This window comes from Coenobita brevimanus, chromosome 40 (assembly GCF_032717465.1).
Source record: "Coenobita brevimanus isolate Jiangsu-jjx chromosome 40, ASM3271746v2, whole genome shotgun sequence".
Taxonomy (NCBI): domain Eukaryota; kingdom Metazoa; phylum Arthropoda; class Malacostraca; order Decapoda; family Coenobitidae; genus Coenobita; species Coenobita brevimanus.
Window position 1 is genome coordinate 24,055,639 of NC_136993.1, and position 19,541 is coordinate 24,075,179.

A 19,541-nucleotide genomic window follows, 5' to 3' on the forward strand; every position below is an offset into this window, starting at 1 on the left:
TATGCGTTCGCGCCTTTGGCCCGTGCACTTGAGCCTTGATCAAGGAGCAGTCTCTTCCAGCCAGCTTTAGTATCGGGTGCTTGTACACTCTCTCCTTCTCTCCCCAGTTATTTTTATGCCGAGCTGGCGTTTTCAATTTAGTTTATTTTTATTAATTTTTTGCTGACTGAGGGAAGTAGATTACTTTATTTTGGTTTTTGTGAACCGTGTTGTCTTTGGAGGGCCAGTTTGGCTCACCGTGGTCCTCTCGCTTTGCCTTTGTTAACGTTCCCCAACACACGTACATACACACACACACCCCTAACCCCTACACAGTTTAATCCCATCTCTTTTGCTCAAGGCTAGTGAGAACCATCGTGAGCTATTAACTGCGTTCCCCCTTGGACACGGGGTTAAGTAGAAAGTCGTCACCACCGGAAGTAAGTGGGAGGTGTTCCTGTATACTGTCTCGGGCGGTATTACTTCCGGTAGTGACGATAGTAGGCTAGATCTATAGGTAGGCTGTTCCGTTTTACTTATCAAAGTACAGAGTGTTGCGTTCTTAAGTAAGTATTCTTCCCGTTGCGCAGTTTTTCTCCTAGTTTGCGGAGTGTCAGTGCCAGGGTCTGCGTTATTTTTGCAACGCAGTGGAGGCCGATCATCTAAGGCTGACTTGTTGTCTTTTTGTAATAGCCCGGGCTGGCGCAAACCGTAACAATATATATATTCATTGTGTGTGTGTGTGTGTGTGTGTGTGTTTGTACAGAGGTTGGCAGTGCTACACAAGTCAGAAATTTATGGGGAACGCATGCCTACGGTTGCCCTTGTCTGCTGCATGATACAAGTTGTATTGCCTTGGTTTCCATAAACATAACGTATTTTTTTTCCGTTACTTGGATTAATTGCACTGAAATCTTTTTCAGGTTCCGCGTGATGCTCGTTAGTAGCCTAGGCATCCTTCACCTGAGACCGTCTGACGTGGACGCCTATATAGCTGTCTTGGCTCCAGGGCTGTTGTTAGGGGTGGACTCTCGGGGCTTTAACCCTGAATCTTTTTTGTGTAGCCCAGAAAGTGTGTGTGTGTGTGTGTGTGTGTGTGTGTGTGTGTGTGTGTGTGTGTGTGTGTGTGTGTGTGTGTGTGTGTGTTGATCAGGAAATAAAATTATATAAAAATCAAGCTATACTGTATTTAATTCCATCCATAATTACCGTAATGTCTGTACGATTTTATACGACACCGGACACTTGTTAGCCTACTACTTCCATTACTGTACACACCATTACACATCCAAAAAATGTTTAAAAATTTATTTGATAAAACAAAATGCAGTACTTTATTTTAGACTGGTTTCTTCGTTCAATTGCTCTCAGATGGCAGGAAATACTGTCAGAGAATAATAGTCTGAATAAAAATAAAAAAATCTGGAGGAGCCTACCCCCAGGCCTACCTAGAACTCGTGCCTTCGTCGCTTGTGATTCTTCAGAACTCTAAGTTAAGCCCCGTATGTCGTGAATGTCTAGCAACGGCCCTGCTTGACCCCAGTTCTCGTATGCGTATCCTGAACATTCATACAGTGTGAACACTATTCGGTTATCTAGTTTAACAAAACACTGGAGATAAATTGTGTGCTTGCGTTTAATACAAGTGATTTCTGTAACTAATGGCTTTGTTGATGTAATATGCACGTGCACAGACTGGAAAACTGCAGACATTACAACCTTGTTCCATCATTACTGGCTCCAGGATTTGTGATGGAATGCTTGGGTCATACCACAGTTGCTCAGTATGAACCTAAATATTAGTAATAACCACTAGCAATGTGTAAAATCAACAGCCAAACAAGGCATACGGAAAACGGTAACATAAACCTGTGTTAAATAAATCCACTTTTACTTTACATCGGTGCCATACGGATATTAATGAGACACAGAGATCCTCATTGCTGTCAGACTGTTCATATTTATTGGTGATGAAGAAAAAAACTACATAGGCCTATCCCTACTCTGTTCACGATATCAGTCGTCATCCATGATGATACTACGTAAATCCCCGTCCACACTAGCGGACAGTGACTGGCGGCCGCGAGGGAGAAGTCTGTATCAATTTGTGGCAAGTTTGACAGGCAAACCAGCGGGCAGTCCGTGCCCATTGTTGGGTGAAATAAGTCACTGACCCTTTTTTTTTTTTTTTTTTTTTTTTGTAGTTTTTCTTTTTTAGTCCAGGAATTATTGTTCTATATAATGCTATTTTTCGCGCACAAACTGTTGGCCATTGTCATACCACACTCAGGCGCTGTCGACTACCTACTCACCGGGCACCTACTCCTCACAGTTTGGACAACATCCCAGTCGTGCCCGACAGACTGCCAGGTGTGGACACAGTCCGCTTGTCACTGTCCGCTAGTGTGAATGGGACTTCAGGCTGCAGGAATAATTTCCAATCACTATGAAAACAGCTGTAACATCTGACAAACTGTAAGGACGTGTCATATATTTGCACATTAACAAATAGTCACTATACTCATAATGCAGGGTGCTGAGCCACCCAGTGGAAAGTGTCGTGAATTCCAAACCATGACGGTCAATTACAACACGTGGCCACGTCAATATAACGTTTCATGGCCTGACTATAAAATGCCATATTCTCCATGAAACAATGAGTTGGCCCAGTCATCACCTTGTAAACTCTCCGTACAATTGTAGTTCCTGTCGTTTACCGAAGTCCAAGCCCCTTACTTCATCACCCCTCTAATCTAGCTCTCATTTCGGCCACTATTGTCCCCTTCCTCACGCTCATCCCTTCTCTTGTCTCTCAGGTCCCCCACCCCCACCCCCACCCTGCCGCCTCTTGTAGACCTAGTGTAACCTCCTGTATGTAGTGAAATTGCTTCGATTTCAGACGTCTACCATTACCAATGTCATGTTCCCGATTGTAAGGATGGGCGTCTTGATAACTTTCTGTTCATTGATAGTTGTGGGGACCCTGACAACTGACTTATAGAAGGAAGTGTTAACTGTTGCATGGTTCATGACTCGAAACTAAACCAATCATGAAATCCATGTCATTCCTTATACCTGCCATTATGTAGAGGGTGTACTGTGTGACAGTTTCAAAAAATAACCGTAATAATGACATGCTATTATCCGTATATTTTCTGGGGGAACATTGCTTACATATTCTATTACCACCAATAACTGCGCACAGCGGCAGAGGTCACCACGTTCGATTCGTCCTAGCGACTGAACGAAACCTGGTGAAGTTCCATACTTAACAGTGTTACCAGATGCCGAGAGCATCACACCACCTCGCTGGCGGAAAGGGGTGTTTCTGTTTGATATGTCCGCAACTGTACGTACTGACAGTGACAGTCTGATGAGTGTAAATTAGTGTATGTAGTTGTAAAAGCAGTGACAGTGATTTCAGTGTAAATAATTGTACATAGTGATAATATAAGTATTGAGAGTGACAGTCACTCCAGTGTAAGAAGTTGAAAGCATATTTTTCTATTCTATGTTCTGACAGTGACAGTTTGATGTGTAGAAAATATTATTTTTATAACAAATGACAGTGACACTGATGAATAAGGCATTAAACTGACAGCTAGAGTGAAAGTGAGCGATAGAAATGAAGTGCGAGTGGCCGACAGGAGCGAGAATAAAGTGCCTGCCGTAAGGCAGAATAAAATCGCGCCGCGGTGGTCTTTCTCATTCCCGCTTCACCATACTGGCAGTGACAGTGATTTTTATGGCCGTAATAGTGCCAAGCGAGCCTTTGCGAAGTACTATGAAGGAAAATAATGTAGTATACGTGTTTTTAGCTGTGAAAAGGGAAATGTGTGTTCAGTGACGGGAAGACCGCCGCCGCCCTGCATGTCAGCCGTACGCTCCGTTGATTGTAGCCTTATTTTCAGTGCTTATTGTACAAATACGGATTCCAAACTACCTGTACGTTGTTGTATAAAGTGTACCGTGACAGATTGAGGCTGTGGTAGACTGGAAACCGGGTTGCTGGAGGTGTGAAAGTGAAGACTTTGTTACCCAATTTTGCAAGTCTCCACAAGTCCTTTGGTAGTCCACGAAGGCTCAACACCTATCTCAGGAGAAAGCTGAATGTAAGTGATATATGCCATAAAAATTTTAATGTTCAAGGGTTAATCTCTGATTTTTGGCAAATATTTTCCCACAGGTACTCAGACCCCGCTACAACCCCGCCACACGGGGGGGATCGGCTGTACACGGCCGCGTTTAAAGGGTTAAAACGTTCAGGTTATAGCAGCGTCTCCAACTTCAGTAACTTGGTCTCGGTGTCGGCAGTGAATAAAAGAATTTTCTTTGCTAAGTAAATTGTCATAAGGTAGACTTAAAATGTACCTTCTTTCATTAGGCTTAACCTAGCAAGAAACACAGGTAGGTGTTTATCCAGATACAGCCAGGATCTGTCTGACTAAAATGCTAAAAGACTTTAAACATAAGCTTCGGAACACGAAACATAAGACCCCGAACAAATCGAACAAAGAACTCAGTAACAGTCATAATGAGTCCAACCCTTTTGAAAAGAAGCATTCCCAGTAAACCCCAGTTTTATACCACAAAGCCCAAAATATCAGCTCAGTAACCAGGCCCCACCGTACTAATAATTCAGTTACCGTATAATCACAGAATGTTCAGTATGCTTGTACATTAACTAGTTATTCTGAGTTTAGGTTATCATTCAGCATTACAACGTTCATGTATCACTTCCGAATAACTGATTGCTTTTGAATACCGACATCACTGTGGCTTAATTAATCCGAAACTCACTTTTATTGTATTCATATTCCAAGTAGTATGTATAAAAAAAACTCCCATGTGAGATTCCAGAGAACATAAGCTTGATAATGATGAAAGGCTGAAACAGTCATGTACTGTGTCACTATGAGAAGGAAGAAGATGCACGGACTACGCTGCAGGCACCCTCCGAGCCTCCTGGTGCGTGGACCTACTCCGTGTCAGAGACTAGACCTCCTGGGAGTATCCTAGCCCAAATGTTAATAATAAATAAATAAATAAATGAAGAAGTGGAGAAGTGTTTGCATCAGGATTGGTGAGTACTGTACTTTATATTGCTATGCAATTTTATTGTTAACTTTTAGAATACAGACATACCGTTTAACCTAAAAAAAAGGGAGGGGGTTCATCTATTACTGAGAAATTAAATGAAAACTGTTTAACCAAAAAATATTTATTAATTATTAGATACGAGGTCTGTTCAGAAGGTATCTGACCTTAGGCTTGTAAAAAAAAAAAAATAGCTAACCTGTTGAAATATGACACTAATCCCCACCAATGTCCCTTCCTGGCTTGACACAAATAGCCCAGCATTCTTTCCACTACATGAAGCAATTTTTTAGGTCGGTTATCGGTATCTCTTGCAGGTGCTTTCGTCGCATTCGTCATGATCTCTTCTCTCGTCTCAAATCGGGAACCCTTCAGTGGAGTTTTGAGCTTGGGAAATAACCAAATATTTGCATGGAGTCGTGTCTGGTGAGTAGGGAGCCTGCTGGACTTGCGGGATCTTGTGCTTGGCCAAGTATTCCTGAATCATTTATGAAGAATGAGCAGGGCCGTTATCATGGTGCAGCTTCCAACTTGCTGCCTTCCAAGGTCTGGTCTCTTCCGCAGAACTGTGTCACCAAGACAACGGATAACGTTGAGGTAGTTATGTTTGTTGACAGTCTGACCTTCTGGTGCGTATTCGTGATGCATAACACCACGGTAGTCGAAAAAAAAAAATGTCAACATAAGTGTGTATTTCACCTCGCTGCGGACCTTTTTTTTTTTTTTTTTCCTTATTGTCTGAGGTGACCTTCCATGCTTTCAGGGGGACAACTGTGCCTTGGTTTCTGGGTCCTGCTCGTACACCCAAGTCTCATCTCCATTGATAACAGTCTTCAGAAAGTCTGGACTGCAATTTCCACACACCAACATGTCTTGAACAACGTTCATCCGAGAGCAGAGACCATCACTATTGCAAGAAATACCTGCAGGAAATACTGAAAACCAACTTTGAAAATGTTTCGGGCAGTAGAAAGAACGCTGGGCTACGCATGTTAAGTCCGAAGGGGTCTACTCTGAGGGTGACTAGTGTCGTAGCTAATCAGGTTAGCTTTTTATTTTTTTAGAGCATAAGGTCGGATACTTTCCGAACCGACCGCGTGCATGGAAAAAAAAAAAAAAGTATGGAAGTGTTTGCGTCAGGACTGTATTTTGTTGTACATTTATATTGTTTTCCTTTTCTGTTCAGATAGACGATTTAAATTTTAAAAAGGCTTATTTATTTAATCATGACTTTTAGTCTTCCCTGCAAAAGAATTACTAAAAAACTCTATAATTTACAATAATTATAAAAAAAGTATGCGTACCATAACTTTATGAGTATGGATAATATGGAAAATTCTGACCTGAACACTGCCTCTTCTCAGAACATGGTTTTGGTGTTATTGCTCAGTTCTAAAAATTCTAAACAGATAGGGGCATATATTTTTCTATGGCTTTTAATTATAATCGTTTGTTATAATCAGTGGAAAGTGTAAAACTTAATTATATCTACTACTGTAAAAAGTTAATATAACTTACATTGTTGTTGGTTTGTATATACTGTGAATAATTTGCTATTACTTTCGAATATATCAAAAAATGAATAACTGGTGAAAAATATGGAAGGAGTATGAAACTTTAGCAGTGGTATAATCAAAATACACAAAATCTTTCTGAAATGACAACATTATAATCCACGACTCCAAAATTATTATTTAATAATTATTTATTTCTCTGTCATTCTTGTACCTTTATTATGGAATTACTTAAATGAAACTTGAGAGATATCATTGAACACTCAAAGCCCAGTGGGCGACTGCAACATACAATTTAATCAAACAAAAAGATATAGATTTCCAGCCTTTGCTTTGGTGTGAAGAAGGGATATATGGTTTAAAACAGAACATGTGGTTAGGATCTGGAATTTTATATATTACCCCACTCTCTCTGCTTAGTTTTATCATTTTTGATGCAGTGCAGAAAAAAATTACAAGCTTGGAAATTCATCACGATTATACATGCCTAAACACACACACACACACACACACACACACACACACACACACACACACACACACACACACACACACACACACACACACACACACACAAATGCTAAAACTTTCAGTGGTGTAAACGAAAAGTCATATTATCAATAAACAAAAACTCCTGAATTTAAGTGAATTATACCCATAATACTAAGGATGATGTTGCGTTATACATGTTCTCTTTCATATCACCGGAACAAAAGCTAGCTTTTGACATTGAAAATCTATTTTTCACACACCTCAATAAAGTGTGGGAAATTTTAATGCTGCATTTTACGTGTACAGAGCGTTATATGTCATTTCTCTTAAACCCAGTGAGATATTCAACATATAATAGGAGTCCACACTGAAATGGTGCAACGTGTTCGAACGAGCGAACTAGCATGTCAGGCAGTGCTGAATATTGTCTCATGTGTCTCATCATCTTCCTCTGATTTCCTGACCTTAAAATACTAAAAAGAATTTATTAGATTACACCAAAAATATTCCCTCACACTTTCCACAACCAACTCTCTCAGCAATCGTTGGAAAATACTGCTATGCTACTCTTGCAAAGTTAGACCGTTACTTCTTGTGCATCCTGCTGTTACTATAATCTACTTAAAAAAAAAAAAATGTTTCCTCGATTTACAGAAAAACTATTGGGAAGTACGGGTTGTCTATGAAATGAAAATGATTGAGGATTTTTATACGACTTACAAATTGGTGTCAATCTTTCTTGTAAGTTAAAAATTGGCTGAGATATCCAAAACGCTTGGCTACTGTACTACAGTTTTCCTCCCGACCCTTGTCCCCATTTCTTGCTGATGCGATAAATCTTTCGCTCGGGTACATATGTTGCGGGTCCAAACTGTGTCTAAATTTGGTGTTCTCGCTCTCTTCACTCACTCGAACAATAAAACTAGATAGCGATTATTTAGGCAACTGTGCAGTAACGGCAAACAAGTAACGAACGGATGTGTCTTAGGATTGTTGAACAACATATTCTGATATCACAGCAATTGCAATACATATTTAGCAAAAAAAAAAAAAAAAATCGTTACACTGCTTAACTCTTGGACTGCAAGCAGGGATTAGAAAACAGTCTCTGGGATGTGGCAATATGGTCAAGTTAGCAACCATTGCAAAATTATTTCATATTTTTAAAATGTAAAAAAGAAGGAACCAAAGGCCAGGAACCCACAAGATTGTTCCCTCCAAGAAACAAAAAAAAAAAAAAAAGACTGCAGACAGCTATGTTTAAGATCCTCTAATTTCGACATGCCTGGACACACTGCATTTAAATGACTGGAGATCATAAGTTGTAGGAAATACAGACAGAGGTAGACAGTTCCAGAGCTGACCTCTTGCATACATGAAGGACTTGGAGTAACGGTTAACTCTTGCATCAGCGAAGTGACAAATAGGGATGAAAGTTTGTAGCTAGACGGGTGCTACATGCCCGTCGTAGTAGTGGAAGGATACAAGCAGACAGTTCAGAGGAGCAATGAGCAATGAACATAGCGATAGAAAAGAGATGAAAATGCAACAGTGCGGTGAAGAGACAGATGTTTAACCCGTACTGCACTAGCGATGTACAGTAGATCTACGTCCTCATCAGAAACACCAGTGCCGTAGATCTAAGTCCTGTAGCACTGAGAAGTCACTGCAAGCAACTGAAGTAAAATGAATGTTAATAACTTATCTCGAATTCAGACATTTCTCCGCTACGCATACAACACTGATTTAGGAGCACGGGAGGTGAGTGACTGTCTTCACAGGCTGACAGCTGCTCTGCTCTCTCAGTAATCTTGAAGATTTCAGAGGTCGAGTGGCACCAAAGTGACTCGATTCAACCAACTGTCTGGCTTTGGTGATTACTTTTATTAGTGCTAGGGATCTTATATTGATGTATTATGCTCATTTACCCGCAAAAACTTCCAAAATCAGTTCACAAGTTCACAGCTGCTCTTCTTTCTCAGTAGCCTGGAAGATTTCAGAGACAGAGTGGCACAAGCCTGACTCTAATCAACAACAATATGGCTTTAGTAATTACTTTCATTAGTGCCAAGAATCTTATATAGATGTATTAAGCCCATTTAACCAGAAAAAAAAATCGAAAATAGGCCGCCATAGTGGGGATGAGAGGATGAGAAAAAGGCAGAGTATAAGAGAGAAGTGGAGGAACAATTGGGCAAATATGAATTGGAGCAGATGGGAGACGTGGAAGGTGTGTGTAGGATATTTACAGAAGAAGTATGTGCAGCATGTGATGTGGTGTGTGGAAGGAAGAGAAGACGGAGGGGGGTGCAAGGAACAGCGTGGTGGACTGAAGAGGTGAAACAGGCTGTGGCACAAAAGAAGAAAGCATACAATGAATGGATGAGAAATAGGGGCGTGGAAGAAGTTGAGAGGCGGAAGAGAGAGTTATATGTAGAAAGAGAGAGGTGAAAAGATTAGTAAGAGAGAGTAAGAAGAGAGTGGATGAGGAATTTGGAAGGAATTTGAGTGTAAAGTGGAGGGACTGTAAGAAAATGTTCTGGAAAGAGGTGAAAAGAGTAAGACAGGGTGGAAGTGAAGTTAGCAGGGGAGTGAAAGATAAAAATGGTAGATTACTAGTGGAGAAGGGAGAAAAAGTGAGCAGATGGAGAGAACACTTTAAGGAATTGTTGAACACAAAGGATGGAAGTAATGCGAGTATAAGAGGCTGGGGAATGGCTGGGAGAAGGAGGGAGGTGAGAATGTTATGAGTCCATATTATATTTACAAATCATAATAGATAGATAGATAAATAGGCAGATAAACAGCTCTGTGCGAGCCTGGGAAAGGGAAATGATCTTGCAAGTTATCTGAGGAAATGCTGACGACAGATTAGGAAGTAGCAATGTCAGGAGATGATGTAGGTAGTGTGTCAGCGAGATAGCAGGGGAACAAAGCCTAGTGACATACACACATACACACACACAGGTTTCTGGAACTTTCCAACCACAGGGGAACAAAGCCTAGTGACATACACACATACACACACACAGGTTTCTGGAACTTTCCAACCACAGTGTAACACACGTGACACGACCCCTGTTTCATCAGAATTTAGGAAAGAGAGCTCAGAAGGAACCTAGCCATAGAACAGGCAGGTAGTAGGGAGAAGGGCTTAGCAACATGGAAAAGAGAGAGAGAGAGAGAGAGAGCGAGACAGGAGGTAGCAGGCGGGACTCTACTTATACTTCACTCGTGTGTGAGAGACTTTGTTAATATTTCCAAGACAAATAAAAATAGTCCCATACTATTCTTTACCTCTCCTGTCATTGCATGACAAAAGGGAACCAAGATTATCTACTTACAAACCTACTTACGTATAACAACCGCTCGTCCACAAGTTCATATATATATAACTTCTCTACAAGTAACTACAAAGTCCTTTTTGTGACAAGAAGACAGGAAGAAATCAGTAGGATAGAAGTTGTGGAAACAATGAAGAAAGTTAAATCGGGGAAAGCCCCAGGAATTGATGGAGTGTGTGGTGAAATGCTGAAGTATGGGGGTGAGATAGTAGTAGAATGGATGTGGAAGATGTGTAGATTGGCCTGGGAGGAAGGTAGAGTCCTGGAGGATTGGAAGTCAGGTATAATTATTCCCTTATACAAAGGAAAAGGGGAAAAAGAAGTGTGTGGTAATCATAGGGGCATTTGTCTTCTTAGTATAATAGGAAAAGTGTATGGTAGGATACTTATTGACAGAGTTAGAGAAAGAACAGAGAAATTAGTTGGAGAAGAACAGGGAGGCTTTAGGAAGGGAAGAGGTTGTGTAGATCAGATATTCATTCTTAGATCTTTAGTGGAAAAGTTTCTAGAGAAGGGAAAGAAGTTGTATGCAGCTTTCATGGATTTGGAGAAAGCATATGACAGGGTGGATAGACAAGGATTGTGGAAAGTGTTAAGAATATATGGAGTAGATGGGAGGTTGTTGAATGCTGTGAAGAGTATGTACGATGGTGCGAAGGCTGCAGTGCGTGTGGATGGTGAACTAAGTGAATTTTTCTCTTTGAAAGTTGGGTTGAAACAGGGATGTGTCATGTCTCCATGGTTGTTCAATCTGTACATGGATGGGGTAATAAAAGAGGTACAAGGTAGGGTAGTGGATGTTGGAGTGGCCCTGGTGAGAGAGGATAGTGTTTGGAAACTCCCTGTACTGTTGTTTGCAGATGATACTGTGTTATTGAGTGAAGACGAAGGTGAGCTGCAAGGCTTGGTGGATGAGTTTGGGAGAGTGTGTAAGAAACGGAATCTATAGGTGAATGTAGGGAAGGGTAAAGTGATGGTCTTTGAGAGAGGTGAAGTCAGTGAATGTACAGTGAGGTTGGATGGTGAGGAATTGGAAAATGTGAATACGTTTAAGTACTTGGGTAGTGTGATGAGTAAGGATGGAGGTTTGGAGGGTGAAGTGCTTGAAAGGGTACAGCAGGGAAGAAAGGTTGTTGGTTCTTTGAAAGCTGTGATAAGAAACAGGGAAGTGAGCATGGAAGTGAAAAAGTTACTACATGACAGTATTGTGATACCAGCTCTAACGTATGGAAGTGAAGCTTGGACGTTGTTGGAAGGACACAAGTCAAGAGTGACAGCAGTGGAAATGAGTTATTTAAGACGAGCCTGTGGAGCCACATGGAGAGACAGGCTGACGAATGAGGATATAAAGGAGCGTTGTGGTGTTGATGTGGATGTGATAGGAAGCGTTATGAGGAACACACTGAGGTGGTTTGGCCATGTGGAGAGGATGGAGGGTGAGAGACTGACGAAGAGAGTGTATGTGAGTGAGGTGGAGGGGGGAAAAGGGAGGGGGAGGCCGAGGATGAGATGGAGGGATGGGGTGGAGAGGTATATGAGAAAGGGGGATGTGAGTTGGGAGCAGGGCAGTGGAATGGCGGGGGACAGGGCGACTTGGAGGCGATTTGTTTGTGGCCACCCCAAACAGGATTGAGGCGTCTGGCAATAGATAGATAGATAAATAGCCCAGCATTGTATGGGTTAAGGGAGCCAGTAAGAAAAGGAGAGTATATAACACGAAAAGCCTTTGACTCATATTGTTGAGAAGAGCTGTATGTGGGGAACTTCCCCACATGAGATTTGTATTCTACACAGGAGCCAATAAAACCTTGTATAAAGTCAGCAGATATGTAGGGGTAAAGAAGGCAGAGTCGGTTTAGCACACTTAGGCCAGTATTCTCGTCGGGTTAGGAGGCTCCCTACCACCTCTTTCGGAGAGATTTATTTAAGCATATGTCTGGGTAATATCCTTTTGCACGTAATCTATTAAGAATATGGCAGTATTAGAACGAGTAATATAACACGAAGATGGACCCTAAGGTGAAATAAGCAAAATAAGTAGATTGGGAAAATGTGTTAGAGAGCTTCCTTAACCACTGACAATATGCGTCATAATCTCTTGGAAGCAGATGTTATATAACAGCGGTAATAAGATGTTTCCAAGATAGAGTAAATCCCACCAAATTGAAACTCCAAGTATGTTTAAAGATGACGCAGGATTGAGTTGGACAGTGTTAAAAATTAAAGGATACTCCTGCGGAAGATTTTGTTGGGTTGAAAGATGTAAGAACTGAGTTTTTGATAACTTTAGAAACAATAAAAATACTTTCACCATAATCAAAGATATGAACCAAGTCAGACAAGGGTGATGTGGTTGAAGTAACTGCTGAGATGGACGTTGCAGGAAGTAAATGGAAAGGTAAAGGGTAGAGTCATCAATGCATGAGTGGATAGGATTAGGGCGCTTCAACACGTGTGCTAGAACAAGTGCTGGCAACGTGTAAGCAATACAGTAATGAACAAGCTGCAAACATGTTGGGAACAGCAGCGTCCAGATTATGTTGGCAACATCATGATGAAGTCTTAGCTGCCGAGTATGGACACACTTATCCTATCGCCTCTGCTGCCAGTGTTCGAAGCTGCACTGAAACATGTCTGCATCCATGTGTCCAAATACTGCTGCAAACATGTTCCCGAACATGTTGCCAGCCGTGTTGTCAAGATTTGTTCGAGAGCACGTGTGGACGCGTGCTTAGATGTACAGCTTAGAAGGTCACGGATGAATAAAAGGAATAGAGCTGGCAATAGGACAGGGCCCTGAGGAACACCACTACTGATAGCTATGGGAGAAAAACAGTAGCTGTCTACAACAGCAGCTATAGAATGTCCAGAAAGGAAGCTAGAGATGAAGGCGCAGATGGAAGGATAGAAACTGTAAGAGGGCTATTTGGAAATTAAAGATTCATGCCAGAGTCGATCGAAAGCCTTTGAGATATCAAGTGCAATGGCAAAGCTTTCGCCAAAGTCCCGAAAGGAGGATGACCAGGAGTCTGAAAGGTAGGTGAGAAGATCTCCAGTGGAGCGTTCCTGGCGGAACCCATACTGACGATCAGAAAGAAGGTTGTGATAGAAAAGGTGCCTTAACTGTTGATTTTTGTTAAGAAAAGACTAAAAAACTTTTGAAATACGGGATATTAAAGCAATTGGGCGATAGTTAGAGGGTTGGGAATGGTCACTCTTCTGTAGGACAGGCTGATAAAAAGCAAACTTCTACAAGGAGAAAAAGACAAGTTGACAGATAAAGGTGAAAGAGTTTATCTAGGCACGATGTCCACAGGCCTTACGGGAGTAATAGGACAGAAAAGGATATTACACACCTCTCCGCATAGATATTTTGGTCAACTTACCATACTTATGAAGTTAGTCTATCTATCTATCTATTGCCAGACGTCTTAATCCCATAAAGGGTGGCCACAAACAAATCGCCTCCACGTCGCCCTGTCCCGCGCCATTTCACTGCCCTGCTCCCAGCTGACACCCTCCTCTCTCATATTCCTCCCCACTCCATCATTCCATCTCATCCTTGGCCTCCCCCTCTCTCTCTCCACTTCCATCTCACTCACATACACCCTCCTTGTTAGTCTCTCACTCTCCATCCTCTCCCCATGGCCAAGCCACCTTAATGTGTTTCTCCTATTGCGTCCTATCACATCCTCGTCCACACAACAACGCCCCTTCACATCCTCATTTGTCAGTCTGTCTTTCCATGTGACTCCACATGCTCCTCTCAAAAAACTCAGTTCCACTGCTCTCACTCTTGACTTGTGTCCCGCCAACAAGGTCCAAGTTTCACTTCCATACATTAGAGTTGGTACCACAATACTGTCATGTAGTAACTTTTTCACTTCCATGCTCACTTCCCTGTTGCTTACCAATGCTTTCAAGGAACTAGCAAACTTTCTTCCTTGTTGTACCCTTTCAAGCACTTCAACCTCCAAACTTCCATCCTTGCTCATCACACTACCCAAGTTCTTAAACGTACTCACATTTTCCATTTCCTCTTCATCCAGCCTCACTCTACATTTATTGACGTCACTTCTCTCGAAGACCATAACTTTACTCTTCACTACATTCAACTTTAGATTGCCTTTCTTACACACTCTCCCAAACTCATCCACCAAGCTTTGCAGCTCCTCTTCGTCTTCACTTAACAACACAGTATCATCTGCAAACAACAGTACAGGGAGTTTCCCAACTCTGTCTTCTCTCATTAGGGCCACTCCAACATCCACTGTCCTACCATGTATCTCTTTTATTACCCCATCCATGTACAGATTGAACAACCATGAAGACATGACACATCCCTGTTTCAACCCAACCTCCAAATAGAAAAATTCATTCAGTTCACTATCCACATGCACTGCAGCCTTAGCACCTTCATACATACTCTTCACAGCATTCAACAACTTCCTGTCTACTCCATATATTCTTAATACTTTCCACAATCCTTGTCTAGCCACCCTGTCATATGCTTTTTTTTTTTTTTTTTTTTTTTTTTTTTCCCCAAATCCATGAAGGCTGCATACAACTCCTTTCCCTTCTTTAGAAACTTTTCCACTAAAAATCTAAGAATGAATATCTGATCTACACAACCTCTTCCCTTCCTAAGACCTCCTTGTTCTTCTCCAACTAATTCCTCTGTTATTTCCCTAACTCTGTCAATAAGTATCCTACCATACCCTTTTCCTATTATACTAAGAAGATTAATGCCCCTTTGATTACCACACACTTCTTTTTTCCCTTTCCATTTGTATAAAGGAATAATTATACCTGACTTCCAATCCTCTGGGACTCTACCTTCCTCCCAGGCCAATCTGCACATTTTCCACGTCCATTCTACTACTATTTCTCCCCCATGCTTCAGCATTTCACCTCACTCTCCATCAATTCCTGTGGCTTTCCCCATTTTGACTTTCTTCCTGTCTTCTCACCTCCCTCCTTCTATCAGCCATTCCCCAGCCACTTATACTCGCATTACTTTCATTCTCTATGTTCAACAGTTCCTTAAAATGTTCTCTCCATCTGCTTACATTTTCTCCCTTCTCCACTTGTAATCCACCATTTATATCTCTCACTCCCTGACTAACTTCACTGCCACCCTATCTAACTCTCTTTACCTCTTTCCAGAACATTTTCTTACAGTCCCTCCACTTTACACTCAAATTCCTTCCAAATTCCTCATCCACTCTCTTCTTACTCTCTCTTACTAATCTTTTCACCTCTCTCTTCCTTTCTACATATAACTCTTTCTTCTGTCTCTCAACTTCTTCCACGCCCCTATGTCTCATCCATTCATTATATGCTTTCTTCTTTTGTGTCACAGCCTGTCTTACCTGTTCATTCCACCATGCTGTTCCTTGCACCCCCTTCCGTCTTCTCTTCACCCCTTACACCACATCACATGCTGCACATATTTCTTCTGTGAACATCTTGCATACACCTTCCACGTCCCCAGTCTGCTCCTATCCATATTTACCCAACTTCTCCCTTATGTTCTGCTTTTTTCTTATCCTCTTGTAACCTTTCCACTCTCCTTGCATCTACTCCTTCCTCCCATCCTTCCCTTCTTCTATTTCTCCATTTTACTTGGACTTTGATTCTGGTAGTGATCAGAAAGTCCACTCCCCTAGCCTCTATATGCTCTTGCATCCATTACACATCTTCGCATCCTTTCATCCACACACACATAATCAATCATTGCCTACCTATCATTCAGTTCACCTCCCACCCTTCTCATCACTCGCCATGTATACCTGTGGATCATTCTGTGCCTGAAGAGGGTATTGGCTATCACCAACCCCCTCCCGGCACAGATGTCCACTAAAGCACTGCCATTCTCATCTATCTCAGCAGGCACACCCCACTCACCAACTACTCCATTCACCTTCACATTCCCTACTTTACCATTCATATCAGCAATAAAAAACACTCTCTCATTCCTTCCAAACTTTTCCATGCACACTTCCACGTTTGTCCAGAACTCTTCTCTCACTCTGCTTGCACGATCTTATGTTGGCGCATACATGCACACAATCGGCCACACTTGTAGTCCAACTTTCAATCTTACCCACACAATCTTAACTGATCTATACTCTCTTATGTTCTCCTTCCACCTGTTACTCACAACAATACACACTCCTCCTTTTGCCCTCTCATTCTCACGTATACCCGCACATATACCCCATCCATACACCCATTCTCTCACACTCTCTCCTCCCCATTAAGTTTCAGTTAATCCACATACATCCACTTTCGCACCCTCAAGCACCTGGACAATCTCTCTCTTTCTTTCACCTCATCATTTGCACCCCACACATTCCACGTCGCCATCCGTATCATGTCCTTTGTTCGGTCCTTAGTCGTCATCTTTTGGTCAGTTCTGGTTCGAGACTTCTTGTTCGTATTTTTAGTTAGTTGTTTTCCGGGGAGTGGCACTAACCCTTCACCAACTCACTTGCTGTCACGAAGGGAACACGTGTTGGTTGGTTATAAAGTTACCACCCAGCGTTGTAAATGCTTTCCTGGTTTACAGTAAATAATTTGAAGTTAGTGTGTTCGAAAATTTCTTAGTTGGCGAGAAACAGGGAACTATACGAGCTGGACTAGTTCCTGTCAGTCTAGTAACCCAATACCTGAGCGTGACGTGCTACTTTCGACTATTAATTTCATTTTTCCCTCCATTCCCTTAGCCATTGTCGGCCTGCTACTGGATTTGAAAAAAAAAATCGAAATATGTCTGAGGCTTTCTTAGGTGCTAATGTCATGATAAGTTCATCAGGAAATGCATGATATTTCTTTCATAGTAGCTAACTTACTTTGTTTCTTGGATTCACCTAGGGGATAGAAATGGGAGATTATAGAAACCATAATATCCCGCCAATATTGCGTGTTGTTGAGCCGAAGAGAAACTTGGTGGTGCTTGTTAAAAATCCCGCTCATGTGAGGTAGATCGCATTCCCCTACAGCTGACTCACGAAGTAGCACGACACGGGTTTAAAGAATACACGAATGACTACAAAGAACAGAACGAGTGAAATGTTAGTGGAAAGTGATGCCAGCAAGTCTTCATTACATCACTTTGATGCCACATTCGCAATTTTACCCTCAGTCAGATCAGTTTATTTTTCTCAACGTAGGGAGGGCATCCAGTAGAACAGGAACAACTGAAGCCTACATCTAACTCTCAGTTCATCAAGTCTCCTGTTAGCTTAATATAATTGTCTGAAGACAGGAAATACATGATAAACGCCCATTGAATTAATGTGTTAAGGCAGAGAATACACTTTATGGCGCTGTGCCTCAGCTTTTTATCATTTATTAGGATTAAGGAGTTCTGTTTAGTTTATTTAGGAGGATCATATTTTCTTTTTAGTTTCGTAGGATTATTAGCATTATGGAGTTCTGTTTAATTAGAAGGATCATATTTTTTTTATTTTCATAGAATTTTGCCATTTTGAACAAACTCTACTTAGTTGCTGATATTATAATAGGGATTTGTTTGTCCCTGTATAAATATGTTGCAAATGTTTCGGAAAAGCTAAGAAGTGAAGAACTGAAAAACAACAGCAGCAATGTATGTAATGGAGAAAATGAAAGCGGCGAGACTGTACGGGATCGGATATAATGTATATAGTGTGAAAGGGAAATAAGAGCCAGATGACGTTAAGGCTCGAGGGAAAGAGAGATTCAAATGGAGAGATGGTATAGAGCAGGATTAAGAGAACTGTATATGCTATTAAGCACAAAACCTGACCAGCTGTTGTTGTTGTTGTTAAGTAACCGTGGTCTGTCTGTCCGAACAGACCCATCAACTGCAGACAAAGAATCGCCCCAACAGGGCCATCCTTTGAAGAGAATCTATGTTCCCTTGCAATAAACAGCGACTTCCCACAGCGAGGCGCAGGGAGGAATGTGAAGGTTTGGTTACCAAGTGGACACTGCATTAGCATCTCTCCACCCAGTTAGCAAGGGCACCACAATAGGCATCACTTTACTCCGTCATTTGGTTATAAAGTTACCACTCAGCATTGTAAATGGTTTCCTGGGTTAGAAAAAAAACACATTAGGCTTGTCATTCAGGGTAGAGCCACCTGATCAGGAAAGAAAAGTAATAAAACCGACAAAAGGATGGAAGAAATAGAAAGGGAGGAGACCAGACAGTAAAATAATTAAAAATAAATAGAATAAAATGAAGGCAAAAGTAGGCAGCACCACATCAAGTCAGTGGATGAAGGTTGCTACAACTTATCACCTGGAATTAGGCAAAGGAGATAAACGCAAACACTGAAACTGGAAATATACCTGAGATGCCGTTCTTAGTGTCTCATCGAACCAGAGTGACAGCATACCACTCTGGACTATCTTGTTAACTACTTCATCGATCCTGGGCTTCAACGGTGAAAAACTTTGTAAACCCACCGCTGAACTGAAGGGCCACGCACATTCCTGTGTACACACAGGCAACGATGCGTCAGTCAAGTTTTGAATATGACCTTCAAGAAATATAAAATAAGTGTTAGTCATTTCTTTACACCAGCCTCTAAGATTATGACAGTCACACTGTAACTGTGTTTCAGTTATCAGTTTCCTGTGAGGCATACAGACACTACGAAGACAATATGAAGAAATGATGTGGTGTCAACAGATCCTTGAGTGAAACCGACCCCTTCATATATCTCTACTGACTATATCATAACAGAATCATTCTGAAGAGAGAAACCTGTACTGTACACAGGAAAAATCATCTGATAAATTACCAATATGCTGGGAATCGAACCAGAGACTCTCAGGTGAAAGCCAGGCAGCATACCACTACACCATGACCAGGTAAAAGTTAACTTACGTTGTCACAATCTTGTAACCAACGTCCCTCCGCCCTCACTGTGGGCATCAATAGGGTGAGTTAACCCCCTGGCACTCGGGGCAAGTAGATGCTTTTAATCTATCCCAAACACTTACGGCAAGTCAGAATGAAGAGAGAAACCTGTATTGTACACAGGAAAAATCATCTACTTGCCCGAGTGCCAGGGGGTTAACTCATCCTCTTGATGCCCACAGTGGGGGCGGAGGGACGTTG

General features: G+C 41.7%; 1 protein-coding gene across 1 annotated transcript in view; it reads right to left on the minus strand.

Annotated features, from left to right (window-relative positions):
• Positions 1-2,305: 2,305 nt before the first annotated feature.
• LOC145396992 (ionotropic receptor coreceptor Ir76b-like) overlaps positions 2,306-19,541 on the minus strand; it is a 155,373-nt gene continuing 138,137 nt past the window's right edge. Inside the window, exons 9-10 of the mRNA XM_080270218.1 lie at positions 18,767-18,910; positions 2,306-2,401 (exon numbers count right to left, since the gene is read on the minus strand). Of these exons, the coding sequence (XP_080126344.1) occupies positions 2,306-2,401; positions 18,767-18,910 (240 nt within the window). The remainder of the gene's footprint in view (positions 2,402-18,766; positions 18,911-19,541) is intronic.